At 44.6% G+C, this 21,857-nt stretch overlaps 1 protein-coding gene across 1 annotated transcript in view; it reads left to right on the top strand.

The window, feature by feature from the left end:
* Positions 1–12,535: 12,535 nt before the first annotated feature.
* Positions 12,536–21,857, top strand: part of kcnj3a (potassium inwardly rectifying channel subfamily J member 3a) — a 49,162-nt gene continuing 39,840 nt past the window's right edge. The window contains exons 1-2 of the mRNA XM_061841312.1: positions 12,536–13,216; positions 16,193–16,409. Coding sequence (XP_061697296.1) covers positions 12,536–13,216; positions 16,193–16,409 — 898 coding nt within the window. The remainder of the gene's footprint in view (positions 13,217–16,192; positions 16,410–21,857) is intronic.

Raw genomic sequence — 21,857 nt, 5'->3', positions numbered from 1 at the left:
CCCCCCCGAAACCCAGACTGGTGGCCATCCAGGCCACCAAACACGAGGCGTCCGGGCGGACAGGTCAGGAGGACGACCCGGACGCCAAGCACCAGGGTCCCCACGGGGCGATTCGGGCGGACGACCTCTGTGAGGAACCCAACGGCGAAGCAGGAACCAGAACGAGGCAGGCAACTGCTCTGGATGAGAACCTCCCACGCCGTCGTTGCAAGACGACCAGGGATTGGTCGCCAACGAGGCCAGGTCCTGAAGCGGCTGGGCAAACTCAGGAGTGAAGAAGATGATGGAGAGCAGGTCCAGAGCCATGACCGCCACCCCGAAGTTTCTCCAGCTCCTGGGTGGCTCCACAGAACTCCCCAGCTCCTGCTGGACAGGGACGTGAGAAGGCGGCGGCGCCAGTACCGCCCCCTCCTGGACAGCAACTTGAGGCGGCGGCGCCAGTACCGCCCCCTCCTAGACAGCAACTTGAGGCGGCGGCGCCAGTACCGCCCCCTCCTGGACAGCAACTTGAGAAGGCGGCGCCAGTACCGCCTCCTCCTGGACAGCAACTTGAGAAGGCGGCGCCAGGACCGCCCCCTCCTGGACAGCAACTTGAGAAGGCGGCGCCAGGACCGCCCCCTCCTGGACAGCAACTTGAGAAGGCGGCGCCAGGACCGCCCCCTCCTGGACAGGAACGTGAGAAGGCAGCGACCCCGTCGCCGCCTCCTGGACAGGAACGTGAGAAGGCGGCAGCAGCATCACCAACTCCACCTCCTCCTGGACGGGAGCGTGAGGCGGCTGGGGAACTGTCGCCACCTCCTGGACAGGAACGTATGGGCGTGCCCGTCGCCGACAGAGCAGGAACGGGGAGCGACCGCGGGCCGGTCGCCGGCAGAGCAGGAACGGGGAGCGACCGCGGGCCGGTCGCCGACAGAGCAGGAACGGGGAGCGTCCGCGGGCCGGTCGCCACTGCCACTCCAGAGCACGGACGAGAAGCGCCACCTCCTGGACAGCAGCGTGAGCCGGCATCGGGTCGGTCCCCACTGCCACGTGAGCTTGCAGTGCATCCGTTGAAACAGCAACGTGGGCGTGGCGCGGTGGCGAATCCGTTTCCAGGGCAACGTGAACCTGAGTAGGCGGGGAGTCAGTCGAAACTGACACGTGGGCGTGTCTCGGGAGCGGGTCAGTTCCAACTGCCGCGTGAGCTCTGCTCGGAACCGCCAAAACCTCGACGTGGGAATGGCGAGGAGGCGGGTCAGTCTCCACAGCTACGTGCACTTGGCGAGGTGGCGAGTCTGTTCCCACTGTGGCGTGCACTTGGCAAGGGGGCGGGTCGGTTTCCACGGCAACGTGAACCTGAGTCACCAGTGAGTCCGTCGCCGTTGTGATGTCAGCGAAGCTCGGCTGGATCGCCAATCCTTGCCGGACCTGGGCCGTGAGAGCCGCCAATTCGGCGCTCTGCCGCTCTATCTCTGCCCCCATTTCACGGTAGAACGCCTCGGGATTTGGCGACTCCTCCTCCCTCTGGGCTGGAAGCTTCGCCACCAGGTGCGGGTCTGCAGGTCTCACCGTTGCCGGCGAGGAGTGGGAGGACGGTGTCTTCGTTGCCGCACAGCGAGAGACACCAGGGAGCGCCCGGCCGGGGCGTCTCCTCTGGCCGCCACGCGGAGGTCCCGGGTAGATGGCCAAGCGAGTTCCTTCATACGGATTGGTGTACTTAAAACTACCGGGTGAAGACGTTCGGGTGCTGGAAACGCGGGGAGGTGAAACAAACTGACTGGGATGAAAGATCGGACGAGCAGATTCATAGAATAATCGGAGTCGTACTCCGCCAGCCGGTCATACAAATCACGGTCCTCCTCATATTCCGAAAAGTCAGAGTCCAGAAGAATATGAGGAGCCAGATGGGTCGTGTTCGGGACATATTCATACCTCGCTGGCGGAGCGTAAGACACGGAAGTGGAGGACGTCAGGGAGCCTACCCGGATTGGACAGGCTTGGTCCTCCGGCAAACGGTCTACCTTGCGTCGGTCCCGGCGACGCCGGGTCTTTCCTGCTGGGTCCTGTGATGGCCAGTTCGTTCTGTCACGTCCCATCGGAACGAGAGGTAAGACCCAAATGCAGGAACTCGGAAGACGCAAGGTAGTTCAAGAAGAGACACGTTTATTGTATGCCGAGGTCGGGGATCGAGCAGGCAGTCCGGTTCGGCAGCGGTAGTTGTGACGTCGGGCGAAGACAACAGATGAGCGGACAGGCAGGAGTCGGTACACGGGGAAACAATCAACGCAGGCAGGAGTGTCAAGGAGTCAGGCTTACAGGGTTGGTCAGAGAACGGACGAAGGTTGGTACACGCAGGTTCAGTCAGGAATACGAGGGTGCTGGAACGGGACATAAAGCTCAACGAACTGGCGGAGGACCAGTCGTCACCGGGTCCTATATATACGGGGGATGATCAGGCCGCATGAGGCACAGGTGTGTGCCTCCCAATCAGCGCAGCCGCACAGCTCGTGCTGAAGCGGCAGGATCATGACAGAGGGGTTGTTGTCGTTATCCTATTTAAACCAGATCGATCATCAGAGCCATAACAGAAAGACCTGCATTAAGAAATAAAAGAAATGTGACTTCCCAGTGTTTAATCAAGCATTTACAAACAGCTCTGGAACATACCAGGAAACCAAATAGTCAAATATTACTAATCAGTCCCCATCATGCCAATCCCCTCTCCACTTTACAAGGTAAACCTCTCCACTGCGCCACTATTAATAGCTGCTGCAGAGCTGACAACACATCAGTGCCTCACCCCGCTCACTACAGGCGCTCTGTTGGGACTCATACAGCCTCACACCTGTAGGGAGCAAAAACTCGGCCTTGTTAACTAGGCCTGGGAGGATAAGATATAGCCGGTCTGTGGCTGGACCAGGGGAGTCCATTAAGGGCGCAATGCTTTGAAATAATAGCCCTAATGGAGGCCTTATCTTGGACTTTGTGTGGCTCAGTGGGGCTTTCGCCAAGGTGGAGCGTGATCGCGGTTTCTCACCATGGTGACTGAATGCTTCTCGGTTATATAACGGGTGAGCTCCTCTTTGAACAGGAATGATTCAACGAGGATCTATACTGTTTGCTTTTAAGAAAGTGGAGGCAAATTCTCTCGTTGTATTTGTCTTTTAAATGAAGAGCTGTCATGGTACTTTAAGAGGGATCCTCAAAGTCCGTAATCCAAATCACTGCAACTCGATTTTAACACCTATAGTACATCAATGTCAGCCTAATGTTCTAAATAAACAATGACAAGAGTTTTCCTCTTGATTTTATAGTTTGACAGCATTTGTCAATCTGAGGATGCTTTTAAACGATACAGATCAGTCTGCGCCACAGATAAATGCCACCTTATTTGTGGCTTGGGCGAAGCCAATATCAGCTATTAAGACTGTTGCTGATAAATAATTTGATTATCCTTCAGAAAAGTGCTTTAGTCACCCAAATTGTGGGCTTGAAAACAGAAACCACTGAGCAAATGCCGTCTGATTTAGCATCCCGTACAAATGACACGCAGCGAACAACTTTGCGGAGTTGCAGTTCGTTAAAACATATTCATGGGTTCCATTTGATTCTTTTACGAGAGGTGTGTGAAAAGTTCCAGGACTGCTGTCTTCAGGTGTATTTCATACCCAAACTAAAATCCACAAGTTTTCCGCTTCAATTTGGGCAAAATGATCAACCAGCAAGTCTACAATGAGATCTTACCATGTTTGCTTCGTTCAATGCATGAGTAGAGGGAAGCGTTGTGGCAGGACACCTCGTGGGTGCTCTCCCACAAGCATCGGACAGTTCCTGACTGAAAAGAACACCCCTGTGCTGTCAATCTCGCTCCCGACAACCAAACTCTCTTACTGTAATGACATTTGCCTCTTTACTAAGAGCTTTTGTAGCGCTATGGTCAGAACTTCTTTCAGTTACCACCTTCTCTTCCAGCCCAGAATGACAACATGATCCGGAGAAAGCGGGTCTTATCCAAACGGCAGTTGTGACCTCTCGAGCCAGCGAACTAGTTGAGCCCAGGTCAACGACGGCAATACTTTTCACTGCCTGAAAGTCAAGGTTGGTTACGCAATGTGGCTTTGCAAAACCTCTAGATTTTACACAATGAATCAAAGAGAGAGTAATTGAACCTCCCCCTTTCATACTCTGATTATCTTGCTAAGCTGTTTGACATTAGACCAATGTGATGACCCCCTTTTAAATAGTTTTCGTGACTGGACTGCAAACAGCCTGCTGTACCAAAATGTCTCCGATCCCACCAATTTTCCCTGATGTGTCTGATTGTATGCCGTTCAGCCTGTTTCTCCCGTCTTCAATTTAAGGGCTTCCATCACTAAGTGAATCCAATCATGTCGCTGAGGCAGCTCGAGAAAGGTGTGGAATAATCAAACAGTGCCTTTTTTCCCCCCATAGCTGACATCCTGCAACTTCTTGTCAAGTTAGAAATCCAGAGAAACTGAATTGAAAACTAAGATGGTGCTGATAAGTATGTTCGCACTAAAATCCGCGTTTATGCTGAAAGCTAATGTCATGCGTTAAAGTTGCTTTGATGCATTCTCTGATTATTGGATTGTACAATGGAGACTCCAAATTCACCTTAAAAGTCATAAAATTTGGAATTCGACCAACGGGTACACTGCATTTTTTTTACTTTCCATGGACACCATTGGTTTGTTACTATTTGTTTGATTACGGTTCAAATACAAAATACATTTGTATTTCATCTTTAACAACGATTTGTTTTTAACTGTTTATTTTGGTACAATTTTTAACTATAACACGTTTTAATTCTATCATTTTGAAATTAGTTTTCATATGTTTGAAACTGCATAATATATAATATCGATCCTATATTTCATACCTTTTACGAATAAAACCTATGCCTCATTTTTTAACACTTAGGCCCATTCGTTTTATATATATATATATATATTATATATATATATATATATATATATATATATATATATATATATATATATATATATTAGTCGTGAAGGTGGAACTTGGAGAGTTTTCGTTTTGGTAGAACTTGGTGATTTTTTTTTTTTTTTTTTAGAAACACTGAAGAAGGTGAAAGCTCCAAGTGTTTTGCTCGTTTTTTTTCCGTGATGTTACAACAGAATTGTGATGGCGAAAAGGAGGAAGTGCGATGAGAGATGGAAACAGAATATATTTTGACTGGCTCCTCAAGAGTGAGGCTGTCAGCTCTAAGATTACAACTTTTTGAGGTAACGAGCAGTCTAACACATTACTATTTAAAGATCAGTAATCAGATGAAAGTTATTTTTTAAAATGTGTTATTACATTGAATTTCCTGAAAAAAGACTACTGTTTAGCTCCTCCACTTTTACACCTGTTCTTAACAAGCTCTTCAAGTGTGCGCACATACAATTTATCACCCGCTGTTTGGGATCTTAAAAAATCAGATCCCAAGCGGGGACACACACACACGCCTCCACATCGAGGCTCATTGTGCGGGGTACAATAGCAGCATCTTCTGGCATATACTCTTGTGCAATTCACTATTGATTTGAAGGATAGAAGTGGCCCTGAGTAGCATCTCCAATGTGATAATCTTCATTAGGGGATCAAAGCAGTGATTAGGTTGAAGGGCCGTGCTGCTTTGAACGGTAATTGTGTCGTAATCAATCAACGGCCTCCAGGAGCATTGTCACAAAACTCTCCTGTTTTAAAGCTATTTTTGGCATCAAATAAAATCACTTTTGTCGTTAAATGCTGCGCTTGTCCAATTTTTGTATTTCATTCCAAGAATATTCTATGAGACTAGATGTTATCCTAAATTGATTTTCATATTCCTTGCAAGGTATCAGTGTGTCTTGAAGATGTTGCTTTTATCACATCTCCCATATACACAATTTCTCGGGTGCACTTTTTGGGCTACTTGCTTTTGACCCACATGGATTCACATTGCTTGTCAATCGCAGCAGTGCACCTGCTGGTGCTTCAGCATCCTTCCAGTCACGTTAAAACCTCATCTTGATAGCAGAAGATTGTTTGCTATCGAGCCCAGCCACGTGCAGTGGTGCCTTGAGCTGCAATTGACCGATACAAGATACAAGCTGTTATTCTGACATTTCTTTCGTTAATCATTGACTTGTAAGCAATAATTTGCTGTATGGTAGGAATTAACTCAGGTGAGAACAGAACAAGCAGTCGTTTGGCAGATAGCTAATTCTTCCAGTTTGAGGCTTCATGCTGTTTAATGCAACTCCCACTTGAGGTTTACGGTCAGATCCGCCTGGACTTTTTAAAAGCACTAGATTTTCTGGTATGGTTCTGGTTGATAAGCCTCTGCAATATCATATAGGCATCAGGGAAGGAATTTTTTTTTTTTTTTTTTTGCATTTAGGTGGAAATTATAATGGAAGACGGAAAGTGAGGGATTGGCCAATCTGACTGGCTGATCCACTTGGCAATTGACCTCCACTGCTGTCTGATTTTGAGAAGAGCAGAAGTGCATCTCATGTACTACTTTGCTCTGATTGGATTAATAAATCAATTTTGTCCACATCCGCCCATCTGGGGCTCTCTCGGACTATTTTTATGAAATGGGTTACACAGGAGCTTCAAAGTATTTGTCATTATTGGCTGACAAGTGTTGGACTGCGCTAATATGGGTTGAAAGATTGCAGTCTGAATAACAACAGTGTATAACACATCTTTGCATTACCGCTTTGCACGTGTTCATTATGAACAACTATTTCCCAAGTCTCAGTAGGGGTAATGAAATTAGCAAAAATAAAACAACATTAAATAATACTATTAACCCAATATCTACGCTCCTTGAAATGATGGAAAAAAAGTATTTGTATTTTATATATATATGTATAAAAAAAATGACCAATGTAAATAATTCCACCCTTAATGTGACCCATGACCTCTATAACTCATCTGAATTAAATTGATTCAGTAAACATCTGGAATCTTGGTGTGCTGATCTGACTTTCAGCAGTCATATCAAATTAATCACTTAAACCGCCTTTTTTCAGCTGCGGAACATGTCCAGAGTTGAGAGCTGCAGATTCCAAGCAGACCTGGAGAAGCTCATCAATGCTTTTATTTTCAGAAGACTTGACTGTTGTAACAGTCTTCTGAATGGACTCCCTTAAAAGAGCATTAAACAGTAGCAGATCATTCAAAATGCTGCAGGTCAGATTCTGACCAGGACAAAGAGGCCAGAACAGATCATTCACATTCTGAAGTCTTTATACCGGCTGCGAGTCAGCTTTGGAATAGACTTTAAAGATCTACTACTTGACTATATATCACAAAATAGGTTATGTCCTGAATACAAGTAGAATAAGGGTCCAATAGAACTGAAGTCAAGTGTCATTGTTTTTAAGTCGAGGTTAAAAACTCTCTGTGGGGCGGCACGGTGGATCAGCTGGTAGACCGCTGGCCTCACAGTTCTGAGCTCCCGGGTTCAATCCCAGACCCGCCTGCGTGGAGTTTCCATGTTCTCCTCGTGCCTGCATGGGTTTCCTACGGGCACTCCGTTTTCCTCCCACATTCCAAAAACATGCAACATTAATTGGACACTCGAAATTCCCCCTCGGTGTGATTGTGAGTGCGGCTGTTTGTCTCGATGTGCCCTGCGATTGGCTGGCAACCAGTTCAGGGTGTACCCTGCCTCCTGCCCGTTGACAGCTGGTATAGGCTCTAGCACTCCACGTGACCCTCGTGAGGATAAACGGTGAGGAAAATGGATGGATGGATGGATAAAAACTCTTTGTTGTTTCCCATGCTTAACGTGACGCATTTTAATGCATTTTCATTAAAAATAGAAACTTTCCTGCACAGTAGGTTATTTTAGCAAATTTAGTACGTTTTATTTTATGAACTCAAGTTACAATGTATATATCTAAATAAATTTGCACAAAAACAGCCTGAAAGTTTGATGCAGCCCCCAGTGTGCTTCACTGTAGGCCTGGTGTTCTTTTGGTGATGAGCAGTGTTGTGTGTTTGCACAAAACAATTAAGATACCACAGGCTGGAAACTCAAAAAAGTAATGTCACAGTTGACTAACTGTTGGGTGGGGTTTAACAGCCATATAGTGAACTCATATTCATCCACCCATTCATCTTTAATCATACACTAACATCACCAACAGGAAAGAAAACGACGCTTACGGTGCTGTTTTTGTCACTAAGCTAAGCTATTTTGCATAGAGTCCATTTTAGAGCTCCATGTTTCACATCAGCTGCCTCCTGGCGTGTGACAAGAACAAGCCTCGGCATGATCCTCCTCCTTTTATTTTGCTGTCACAAGCACAGCCTTTGGGGGCTCAGTAAGAGGTGTGGTGAGAATTCTTCTCTTATAACTACTGAAAGGAGGACGATTGCAAGCTGATAACCATCAAAAATAGATTTTCCTTTCATTATAATTACTTGTGTTCATCAAGCTCAATAGTAACAATGTCACCCCATGATTCAAATGGAATCAAGAGATTAAAAAATGTTTGAAAAACCACAAAATAGATATTTCTGACAGATAGGCTTGAGCCCAAGATAGGATAAGAGGCCTAGAAAATGAATGTACAGTATACAGTACGCGACGAAGAATGGCGCTGTCATGGAATGTCATCAGTCTGCCTAAAAATTTCTCATATCACCCTACAAGATCTCCACCCATACATTTTCAGAGCAGCGTATCCTCACAAGGGATGCGGGAGTGCTTGAGACAATCCCAGCTGTGACCGGGGAGGAAGCGGGGTACATTCTCAACTGGTTGCCAGACAATCGCAGGGGATGTGCAGACATCAATTGCACTCACAATCAGGCCACACAGGTAGGGAAGAGATTTGAATTTGCTCATTGCATCGATCGGCAGATCATGATCGACGCAATAAGCGGCCCTGGGTTAGAGCGTCTGGCTCACAGTTCTGAGGGATCAATGCCGGCCCCGCCTGTGTGGAGTTTGCATGTTCTCCCCGTGCTGCGTGGGTTTTCTCCGGGCACTCCGGTTTCTTCCCACATCCCAAAAACATGCAACATTAATTGGACACTCTAAATTGCCCCTAGGTGTGATTGTGAGTGCCACCGTTGTCTCTATGTGGCCTGTGATCGGCTGGCAACCAGACCAGCGTGTACCCTCCCTCCTGCCTGTTGACAGCTGAGATAGGCTCCAGCGCTCCCCACGACCCTTGTGAGGATAAGCGGCTAAGAAAGTGGATGGATAGATATTATCTGACTCTCTAGTTGCGTTCTTGCAATGCATGTGCATGAGACAATTGGAAGACACTTCTAATGAGCCCATCAGTGGAGAGGCATTGCACACTGCGAGCATACGCTGCCCGTTGGCCAGTCCCGACTAATAGCCCTATTTTTTGCTCTGCAAATATGTGAATAGCCGTCCTCTTTCCCCAACAATTCTGACCGACTCTCCCCACCCACTTCCTTTTACAACTCATTATAAAAAGTTGTGCTGAACTGTAATGTTCACTCGGCAATTAGGATGACCTGGTGTCTGAAAGAGTGTGTTAACATTTCTCCACGCCGCTATATGCCATCATGTATTTGGGTCTCCGAACTCCAATTTGGACTCTTTGGTGTCAGACTATTGATCATGTGACAACTGATCCAAATGTTGTTGGAAAATAGCACAAAAATCAAGCCACCGAGGTTGACATTTAACTAAATGAAAAACTGAAGATGAAACTGTGGTGCATATTTTTCACCGTAGGAAAGAGGCCAGCTTTGAGGATGCGGAAAGTCATTTTGATTGTTTATTGACTTATCAATCTAATAAGACTGGAATGGCTTCTTCTTTTGTGATGTACTGTCTCTCCATGGAGATGGGTTTCTTGTGAGATATACAAGCAGCTGTTGTCATTGATTTTATGGATTAGGCCAGTGGTTCCAAAACCTTTTTTTTTTTTACAGCGCCTTTTTTTGCATTTCGGTACAAGCGGTAATAGTAGACGTTCTTTGCAGAGGATAAAGATTACATGCCTGTGAATGTTGTATTTTCTGTCTACATGTGATGCTCGGGGAACAACACAGCAACGTAGATGCTAATTATTAGCCCGTGTGCCTATTGAGTTTTAAACAAGCAACGTGTAAATCTTTGTTTTTGCGGTGAGTTTGACTCGACCTTTGTGAGTAAAGCCTTTGGAATTTGAGTTGACACACTTCAGATCACATAAATTTGCCACAAATTGGAATATCTGACCTTATTGGTCTCTTTATGTAGATGAGATACTGCAAGTCAGATTGCGTTAATCAAGTGACTTGACTTGCCTAAGAAAATGACTTGACTTGCATATTTGTAACAGGATCTCATCCCTGGACTGTACCCATATTTCGTCTGGTATCTAACATTACAACGTTTTCCTCTGTGACCGTTACACTCGTAACCTTCCCTTCCGAGAGCATGTAAAAAAAAATTCAGGGAGTGTCAGCAGCATTCTCCTCGAAGCGCTCTGCTCTGACAAGACATTTTCTGAAGGATTAATGGAATAATGCAGGTCCACGTTCCCGTGGGATGGTGAAGGAGGGGACTGTGGGGTCATGAGAAGTCGTTTTGCGCAGGTGACCCAAAAGCAGCTGTAACCAGGCATGCCTGGTGTGCTTGGTATAAACGGCTCAGATAATGGATGGCTGGAGCTTTCTACTATGCGTTGCTTTTGCTGTTGCATGCAACTAAGTGCACCTCAACCCTGTAACTGGTCAAACATGAGGGAATCCACCCAACTCATTTTCTGAAAGTAATATACCGTAATTAATTAATTAATTAATTAAACACGACCAATATCGTTCCGCCTATGCAAATTTCAGAAATTCCGAATTATTGTAATACAGATAAGATTTTTAGGTATGATTACAGTATATTGGACCTCAATTATTCGGCACAAAAAAAGTGTGCCCAATATTTACAAGTCAGTTTTTATGATATTGTAGTTGCATGGATGGACGGGCAGTTGAGAAATCCATGCAAACCTCCAACTCCTCAGGGCAGGATTAGTTTTTTTCTCTGTACATCACTGCTATGGAAATGAGAGTTTATGGCCATTCTGGCATGTAACTCAAATATTAAAAATCTAATATTTATTTCCAAAGGACCTCCCAGGTTTGTGTGGGTTTTTGTACCCTGGCTTCCTCCCACATTCCAAAAACATGTACTTTTTACTCCGAAGTTGTCCTTGTCTGTGAATGTCAGCGTGCATGCTTGTTTGTCTCTATGGTGAACATAAAAAGTCTACACACCCCTGTCAAATGCTTGTTTTTTGTAATGTATAACAATTTCCAAACGTTTTCCACCATAAATACGACGTATAACTTATACAACTCAATTAACGTGCAAGTAATTAACCTCTAATAACATCCAGTTGGTCCAGTAGGCTTTTCCTGGCCTGTATTTCGAACAGTTCCTCATCCTGGTAGCATTAATCTGTCTCCAGTTGTAAGTGGTGGGCGGCCGGTCTCAGGTCTACACCCTCCTCTTACCCAAACTTACCTGGGATAGGTTGCAGGATAATTTCCCAAGGATACGTAAACAAATCCCAATCAGTTACCCATCGATCCATCCTTATTCTATGTCACTTACGGGGGTACCAAGAGAAAACCCACACAAACTCGAGAAAAACATGCAAACATCACACGATAAGACCGGCGCACGGATTCAACCTCACGGCATTAACCGGAAATGATCCAAGTGTCAATTACAATGCAACACTGATATTCTTGTTCCACGCCGGTTCGCCTTTACCTCCCACTAAATTGCTCGTCATCGTGGCACCGCCAGGAGCCAGTGAACGCACCACCGGCAGCGTGTACAAGTGCGCAGGAGCAGCTCGCAGAGAAGTCAGATGGAGAGAAGCAGCAGAGGAGGAGGGCACCATCGTGAGAGTCCGCTCGACGTTTGCCTGAAAGAGGAGAGAGAAGGAGAAAGAAGACTCACTAAAGCATTGGGATACATGTGTTTCCACCTTTCCAGTCCAAAGCAGGATTGCAGAAAGAGAGTGAGAAGACCGCAGCGAATGCGCACGGAGCCTTTCCCCAACCCTGGCAATCGAGCTCACTTACGCGCCGCTTTTAGGACTGGACCCAAGCGATTAGATTTGGATTTGGAACAATTGAGCACTAATTTGAGCAAGTTCTCTCTCCTGTGATGAGGAAGCCCCAAGAAGTGGACACCTTAGCTTCTCGTGCGTAATTTTTTTTTTTTTTTTTTGTCTCCTCCTCTCGGTTCTTGTAAGGTTTCCCTCAGCTGGCAAGTGAAAGTACACGCGCACTGGTGATTATTTCATGGCTGTGGGGCGCAGCGGGAGTCGTGCGTGGAGAAAGAGGACGGTGTGAGCAGAAGGCAAGCGAGGCAGCGCACTTTTCTTTTTCTGCCCCCCCCCCCAATCCACCCCCCGCAAAAAGATGTATTTTCGTCTTTGCGCACGCTGAAGAAGGAGGAGGAGGAGGAGGAGGCGGCAGACTTTTATTTGTACTGTATTCTCAGCATTGTCGTCATTTTCCTCACTCCCTCTTGTTTTCTCTCCGTAGTATGTCTGCTCTCCGAAAGAAATTCGGGGACGACTACCAGGTAGTGACCACCTCGTCCAGCGGCTCCGGCTTCAACAAGCAGGCACCGGCGGAGAAGAAGCGCAAGCGACAGCGCTTCGTGGACAAGAACGGCCGCTGCAACGTCCAGCACGGCAACCTGGGCGGCGAGACCAGCCGATACCTCTCGGACCTGTTCACCACCTTGGTGGACCTGAAATGGCGCTGGAACCTGTTCATCTTTATCCTCACCTACACGGTGGCCTGGCTCTTCATGGCGTCCATGTGGTGGTTCATCGCCTACATCCGCGGGGACCTCAACAAGGCGCACAACGACAAGTATACGCCGTGCGTGGCCAACGTCTACAACTTTCCCTCGGCCTTCCTCTTCTTCATCGAGACGGAGGCCACCATCGGCTACGGCTATCGCTACATCACGGACAAGTGCCCCGAGGGCATCATCCTCTTCCTCTTCCAGTCCATCTTGGGCTCCATCGTGGACGCCTTCCTCATCGGCTGCATGTTCATCAAGATGTCCCAGCCCAAGAAGAGGGCCGAGACGCTCATGTTCAGCGAGCACGCGGCCATCTCCATGCGTGACGGCAAACTCACGCTCATGTTCCGCGTGGGAAACCTGCGGAACAGCCATATGGTCTCCGCGCAGATTCGCTGCAAACTGCTCAAAGTAAGTCTCCAGAGTCTCTGGGGTTGTTTGCGTTTGAAAGTGCATTGAAATTGCCAAGTTATTTGGTTCCTCTTCATAGCACATCTTATTATTATTATTTCTGGACATGGTTTTGAATGAAAACCTTTAATGATGAAAACAAATGTATCCTTTAAAACTTACATTTTAAGGCATAAACAATATGTTACCTGGAGTGAGACTAAACTGGCCCTGATCACCAAGTTAACAAATTCTTCCCCTTCATCTCAAAATTTCTCTTTTTCATGCATTTTGAATACTCCTTTAAATTGTCCTAATTGTTTAAAACGTACACTTTGCAGTTTAAAATTGTATGACTTCCATCCATCCATCAATTATCTACCACTTTTCCAGGTTGGGTCGCGGGGGAAGTAGCTTCAGCAGGGGTACCCAGACTTCCCTTTCCCCAGCCACTTCTTCCAGCTCTTACGGAAGGCTCACGAGGCGTTCCCAAGCCAGCCGAGAGACATAGTCTCTCCAGCATGTCCTGGGTCGTCCTTGGGGTCTCTTTCCGGTGAGACATGCCCGGAACACCTCACCAGGGAGGTGTCCGGGAGGCCTCCGGATCAGATGCCCCAGCCACCTCGTCTGGCTCCTCTCAATGCAGAGGAGCAGCGGCTCGACACTGAGCCCCTCCCGGATGACCGAGGTTCTCACCCTATCTCTAAGGGAGAGCCTGGACACCCTGCGGAGGAAACTCATTTCGGCCGCTTGTATCTGGGATCTTGTTTTTTCGGTCACAACCCACAGCTTATGCCCATCGGTGAGGGTTGGACCCTAGATTGACTGGTAAATTGAGACCTTCGCCTTTCGACTTAGCTCCCTCTTTACCACAACGGACCGATGCAAAGTCCGGATCACTGCAGACCGATCCGTCTGTCGATCTCCCGCTCCATTCTTCCCTCACTCGTGAACAAGACCCCAAGATACTCAAACTCCTCCACTTGGGGCAGGATCTCATCCCCCGACCTGGAGAGGGCACACCACCCTTTTCCGACCCTTGTATGACCTGACAGTAGAATATTAATAAAAGTAACTTTTTAAAAAAATCATCCCTCCCTGGCCCCGTTTTATGAGTCTGGTTGCATTTTAATTTTTATTTGAACACAGGTCAGAGTGTAATAAAAGTAGCCAATCAGAGATGCCAGAGACAAGAGACTTGATCAAATATTCTGTGAGCCCTTTGCTCACGCACACTGTGCTCACAGGGCCTCATGGGGTCACACGGCAGTCTCTCGCAAAGACTATTATACTGTAGTATCCTGGTCATATTATTTGACTCCAATTTCCTGTTAACTTATTTCCAATTAACCTCTTTCCCTGTGGAATGGCCCAAACATTTTTATAATGTAAGATAGTAAAAGTTCATCAGCTTGAACATGAAATGTCTTGTCTTTGTAGAATATTCAATTGAATATAATTTGTATTTTTGCAACTCATTGTACACTTTACACAACTTAATTGGAATACGTTTTTGTAGAATATTTGAGATGGTTGAGTCACCCTCACTTGGTCCATGTTTACAGTGTTTGCAATTTTTTATTCTCTACTGATTTTGCTCGCGATCAGGCCACTAATGTGAAAATATTTTTGCCTTTGAAAAAAAAATCTTTTGAGTTAGTTTACAGAAAAGGGATAGGGTTCTCCTTCTGCCTGCACTCTCGAGACAGCTTCCTCTCAGTTTTGAGGCATTAGTCTGTATGTGAGCAGGGAGTATAAATAGCACTGTACACCACACAATTCATCTTGCTACTTCTGTCACATCATCAATAAACACCAGTGAACCCGTTCCACACTCGCCCACGTGGCACATGTAAACCATGAGGTGTATGGAGCTACAGTGGTACTTTAACTTACGAATGCTCTAACTTTAGTTTTCCGTTATACGAGCCATTGCTTGATTATTTTATTGTATTTTGTGAACCAAATTTTCAGTTTTTGAGCGAAAGACAGATATGGTCTAACTCACGTGAAGCGTTAAAAAAAGGTGGAATTAAGATCCTGTGGTGCCCTGGCATGTGGGCAAGGAGAGCTCACAGTTACTGGTGTTTTTTATCGAACGCAAAAACAAAATGAGAACACTTGCAAGGAGCTGCTGTTGGCCACAACTCACACAGAGGCACTCACACGCAGTCTGACGGTCAACTTGACTCCACTTCCTGATGACACTCACTGGGGCACGCCCCTTAAAGGCATACATCCAACACACAAATACTAAAGTACAGTAATCCCACTTTATAAAGCTATTTTATGTCTTTATACAGTGCATTTTATTTGTCTTTATTAAAAACTGTGTTGTTTTGTGGGCTGGAATAGATAATGCCATTTCTATTCTTTTCAATGGATGAAATTCACTTGAAAAAAAAGAAGGTACCCAAAAACTATTGTTTTTACCTCTTTTTGCTATTTTGACCCCATTTTCATTTTCTGCAGATAAATGCTCTTAATGACTATTTTTAATATGGACTTTGGGATTTGCATGATTTTAGTCATTTATAGAATAAAAGAGAAATGTTTTAGATTTAGAGTCTGAATGTTCTCCCCCTGCCTGTGTGGGTTTCCTCCGGGAACTCCTGTTTCCTCCCACATCCCAAAAACATGCAACCTTAATTGGACACTCTAAATTGCCCCTCGCTGTGATTGTGAGTGCGGCTGTTTGTCTCCATGTGCCCTGCGATTGGCTGGCAACCGGTTCAGAGTGTACCCCGCCTCCTGCCCTTTGACAGCAGGTATAGGCTCCAGCTCTCCCTGTGACCCTTGTGAGGATAAGCGGCAAAAAAATGGATGGATGGATGGATGGTTTACGAGGTGGGTCACAAAACACCAAGTCAAGTTACAACTGTAATCTGCTTTAAATGGATGCCGTTTCTAAATGTTAAGTTACGTGATTTTGTCATATTAGTATTCTTAATTTCAAATCTTGACTTGACAATTTTCCCTTGCCTACTCCCCCCTCAGTCTCGGCAGACCCCCGAAGGCGAGTTCCTTCCCCTGGACCAGTTGGAGCTGGACGTAGGCTTCAGCACAGGGGCGGACCAACTCTTTCTGGTGTCGCCGCTCACCATCTGCCACGTGATCGACACCAAAAGCCCCTTCTACGACCTGTCGCAGAGTTCCATGCAAACAGAGCAGTTTGAGATCGTGGTGATACTGGAGGGTATTGTGGAGACCACGGGTGAGTACGGACAAAGTTGCGCGTTGGCTCGAGCCCGGTGCAGTGTTTTGGTTGGTTTTCCTGAGATGCCGCGGCACCAATTTGTTTGGGTAAAATATGAATGAAATTGATCTTTTTCATCATCGGCCATCTGACAGACAAATGAGATTGTCATTGAACCCAAGATTGCGTTTTATTGATTTTGGCGTCTACGGCATACGCAGCTGGTAATAGTAGCGGTTAGCTTCTATACATCACGGATGATTGATTTTGGTTTCAAGTGACGTCATTTACAAGCAATATATTTGAACACCAACTGGATGATGAAACGGAGCTCGGTGTCAAAGTACGCTAGGGAAGGAAATGTCGATATTGCTATATATAGAGCCTCTCTCGCAGCACACTACTGTATGAATACACCAACATTCATACTATTATTAGTTATGTTATTATGAGAGAAGAAGTCATATTTTCAAAGTCCCACTACAGTGAACGCTCATTTATTGAACATGTTTTTCTTTACCCTTTACCCTTGCCACAGTTTTTTTGGAACTATTCCTTGTCACTTGTTCTAACTGTCTCACTTGCCTCGAGCTGGAACAAACGTCCGCTAGCATAATGCTAATTTGTGAAATGCCAGAGATGGGCTATTCAAATTTAGAATCAGTATCGTCTTTACTTGCCAAGTATGTGAAACGCACAAAGAATCTGTCTTCAAAAGTTGGAGCCACTCTAGTACGACAACAGTTAATTGACAGATTACTTTTGAGACCTTAAGCAATAAAACGTTACCAGTAATGTGCTAATGCTCACATATATTTTTTTTTACAATTCTTCAAAAAGATGCAGAGTCCTCTAGCAGTTACAGCAGTTTGAAATGAGTAATAGAACAATACTCCAGTGCAATGACCTTGGTGGAAATGGGCGCTAAGATTTAAAGAATGCAGTTTCAAGTGCGATAATCTGGGATAGTGTTGACTGTGCAAATGTTGCAGATGTGACTCGGGCATATTTGTGGTCACTGTTGGTCAACAATAGATAAGCAAATAGTGCAGCATGGAACTCAGTTAGGGACCTTCTCTACCTCGCCTTCTTGCTCTTAATTATACTGCATCACTCCCAGTAGATGCTAGTGCTGCTTGGAATGTTGCAATACAATGTGGTACTACAAGGAATGTGCACAGCGCTAAATTGCATTTGCAGATGTATTAAAAAAAACATTTTAAACTAGCATAGAAGTTTTGTATATCAGAAATGTTCATTATTAAGGTGGAACCTTAACGTGTGAATGCCTTAACTTAAAAGTCACTAGGTTGACTTTATGGTCTGTATTGCTAGCAAAAATGTGATTGAATTAATGAATGAATGCCATTTATTGTCATTATAGGACGGTACAGTGAAATTGGGGAGTGAAATGTAATTTACGAATCAGATTTTTACATTTTTTCTTTAAGCGTGCTGGAAAAATAGCAAAAATAGAATTATGTATATATTTACCCAAACCATTTACGAATGTCTATTCTCTTAATGCTAGCACAAAATATGGAATACCATAGTTGGGCTAACAAAACCAGCACTGTTGGTATAAACGCTGAAAGAACTGAGATTTGAAAAAAAAACAAAACTTGCAGCAATACACCTAGACACACCATGTAACAATAGTGACAGGCACATATAGTATTATAATCTGGAAAAAATAAAAAATAGCACTCGACATTAGCTCTGAAGGTCTTTGTATTTCAGCTTTAAATCTATATGTTTCTTTTCATTTTATTTATGCACTTATTATATTGCCACCGGCGGCACGGTGGATCAGCTGGTAAAGCGTTGGCCTCACAGTTCTGAGGTCCCGGGTTCAAATCCCACCCCCGCCTGTGTGGAGTTTGCATGTTCTCCCCGTAGCTGCGTGGGTTTCTTCCGGGCATTCCGATTTCTTCCCGCATCCCAAGAACATGCAATATTAATTGGATACTTTAAATATTGCCCCTCGGTGTGAATGTGAGTGTGGCTTTTTGTCTCTATGTGCCCTCCAATTGGCTGGCGACCAGTTCAGGGTGCTCCAGCTCTCCTGTGTCCCTTGTGAGGATAAGCGGTGAAGAAAATGGAAGGATGGATATAGTGCCACCTGATGGTCAATTAGGGCACACCAGCAGCAGCACAATGACCATTAGACCAAAGTGTTGCAAAAACTGTTAAATTCTTTACATTCTATTTAATTATGCTCTTACTTTCTTATTTTATAGAGTATAATACTATAGAGGCCTGTTTTTTTTTTGTTATTATGTTATAAAAATGTTTGTGCTTTTGGGAGGGCTAAGATGGATTAATGGTGCTGTATTTCCATGTCTTCCATCTTGTAAAATTGATATGAAATACATCTCATCTGAGTTACGAGTGTCCTCACAGAACACATTTAACTCGTAATGTACCACGATAGTATTGAAACTGGGGGATGTTCTGGGTGCATGAAAGTTTTACTGCAATATAGAGCGGGAACATTTACTGCTTTTCACATAATTGTTATATCATAAACCCTCGTATTTTCACAGTTGGCTCTACACAATTTGACATATTCACAGATTTGGTTTTGATATCTATGTTACTGAAAAGCTCCTCAATTCAAACTTTCACTTCCGGGCCGAACCAATCGAATCACCACTTTGGTGCAATCTTGTAGAATTTGGGTGTTGTAGTTTGTTTTAGGTGTGTTTGCATTGGTACGCAACCTGAGTTGTTACGGAAAAATGAGTTGACCTGTTGTGTTTGTGGTCCTTGAAAGCTTCTAATGCTTCTATGTAGTATACTTCCACGTCACAATTTGCGTGCATCGACTAACTTTTATTATTGCGGGTAAATGCAGTTCTGTTTGTGTTGAATAATCGAAGACCGTTGTTTATGTAACATGGGTTCATGATTGTGTACATGCAAGCTGCGTGTATGGAGTTGATGCTTTATGGTTCCCTCCATTTTAAGTGCTTTGCCACCATCTTATGGCATCCATACAAATTTACGAAGTCTTTTTAGGCGTGGGCGTTCATTATTCGTGGAGTTGCATTGACTTTTTTTAATGGGTAAATATTGCAGTAATGTGATTCCCATCCTGTGCGAGCCCTGCATTCATACAGTTTGCCTCTCCTCAGCTTCTTGTTCTGTTCATCCAGCGAAGATATTTCACACGGGGGATAAAAATTTGCTTTGTACGGTCCCTTTGGAATAGGGGAGTTCCATTTTCCGCGATGAGTAGCGCCTCAAGTATGGTTCCTTTGAATTGACACAGCCGGTAAAGTGTGAGGGAAATCCTCCAATGAAAGAGGGTGACAATGAGGAGATCAGTGGCGGCAGACTTTTTAAAATGAAAATGAGCTTTTCAATGCCTAATGGAAGGTGTTCGTAGGAAGTGAATGCACTTTCATTAGCACCCAAAGGCGTTACGCGTCTGCCTTTATTTGCACCTTTTACGTGCGCGTGTGTGCCCACGTGTCGTTGTGGGAAAATTTGGTCCTGGAGACAGATCGACTGTAATGAGGACTGCTGAAGTCAGCCTCACTGCCAAGATGTCTGCCCATGTGTGGGACAGATTATCTGCAGTCCACTTCCTGCTCAAATTATTTCATACGCAACTAATGATGTACAGTGAACCACTGCGATATTGTGGTTCTTTGCTCAAAAAGAGTCTTCTCTCCATTTCTTAAAGAGATGTTTTATGAACAGCGTCCCATTTCTTGTTTAAAAAAGAGAGAGAGAGAGTAAAAACAGCCACTAAGGAAAACTTTAAAGACTGTATTTTAATTAGTTTAAATGGGTTGAAAGTATGCCGGGAGGATAATTCTCCTGAAAAAATCTTTTTCAATATTCTCTCTCTCTATTGTACAGAGTTTGACCCATTGCAGGTGTGTCTGGAAAATCTATCTATCTATCTATCTATCTATCTATCTATCTATCTATCTATCTATATCTATCTATCTATCTATCTATCTATCTATCTATCTATCTATCTATCTATCTATCTATCTATCTATCTATCTATCTATCTATCTATCTATCTATCTATCTATCTATCTATCTATCTATCTATCTATCTATCTATCTGTCTGTCTGTCTGTCTGTCTGTCTGTCTGTCTGTCTGTCTGTCTGTCTGTCTGTCTGTCTATCTGTCTATCTATCTATCATCTATCTATCTATCTATCTATCTATCTATCTATCTATCTATCTATCTATCTATCTATCTATCTAATTTCAGCAATGTTCTTTCCCCAGAAAATGCCACTTTCTTTTTTCAATCTTCTGACATTTGTTTCTTATATAGTATTTTTTTCATTATTTGGATATGACATTGTACTCCTTTTGTATACTGTTTGGCTACCTCATAGCCAGAATATTATGAACAATTCTAATTAGTTTCATTTTGCCTTGAAACACCCCCTCCTCTCAATAAATATATTCACTATTGGGATCTCTAAATACTCCGTGACAATAGTACCACAGTGACCGTGTAAGAATTGCAACGTTATTTCCTGAAAGAATACAACTCTAGTCTTCTAACATTCCCTCTTTACTTCAAAATCATGTTGCAGAAGTAACAATGAACACACAAACATGGTGACTGACGTTGTGGATGAAGATTGACGAGATTGCCCGTAGACCGCACGAACAGTGAGTAAAAGTCTGAACAACAATCGTCGACTTTCACAGAAACGCAGGTACCGCATTTGAATTGCAGCCGGGTGTCGATCTGCAATTCCATGGCCGGATTTAGCGACAGCAATGGCGGCGTAAAAGTACAAGAAGCTGTCATCAAAGAGTACAGGCCAAATCAATACACAGGCTGCGCTCCAAAAGGGCTGCCAAAGGTTCTATTTAACAACAATGACCTCGATTCCATCTTGAAGTTTGACTCCTACAGTCAAAGCTTGACTTCTCCGTTAATATGTAAAACAAAATAGAGTGGTTTGATCACAATGACAATGACAATAAAGATGAGAATTGCTTGCTAGAGACTTTACTGTGAGACGATCCAATTGGACATGTGGTAAATATCAGACAAGCTCTTAATGGATGTTGGGTTCTCGCCATATTTACTGTAACCAATTGGAATTAATAGTGACAGCCAGACTAAGCATTGAACAAACAACATGCATCCATGTATTTTCTTTCTCTGCGCTCATCATCATTTTGGATCCTGGGTGTTCCGGAGGCCTGTATCATTGACTTGGGGCGAGGGGCAGCATTCACACTGAACATGTTACAAGCCAGTCGTGTGTGTTTGGAAAGCTTGGTCACCCTGCCAGTGGAGTTCTGAAGACTTCGGAAACATCAAATCCACAATGTCGAACCACTCAGGCTGAATGATACCCAATTCTGATTTTGCGCCTATATTTGACTTTCATGACCTTCTAGTTCCAGCTATTTGAAAGGGACACTTTTCAAAACCCACTCTTAAAATGACTTCCTTTCATAACGGGTCAAAGC

The sequence above is a fragment of the Syngnathoides biaculeatus genome, chromosome 14 (assembly GCF_019802595.1).
Source record: "Syngnathoides biaculeatus isolate LvHL_M chromosome 14, ASM1980259v1, whole genome shotgun sequence".
NCBI classification, from domain to species: Eukaryota; Metazoa; Chordata; class Actinopteri; order Syngnathiformes; family Syngnathidae; genus Syngnathoides; species Syngnathoides biaculeatus.
Note: the sequence above shows the minus strand (reverse complement) of the source record. Positions and strands in the feature narration are given on the sequence as shown.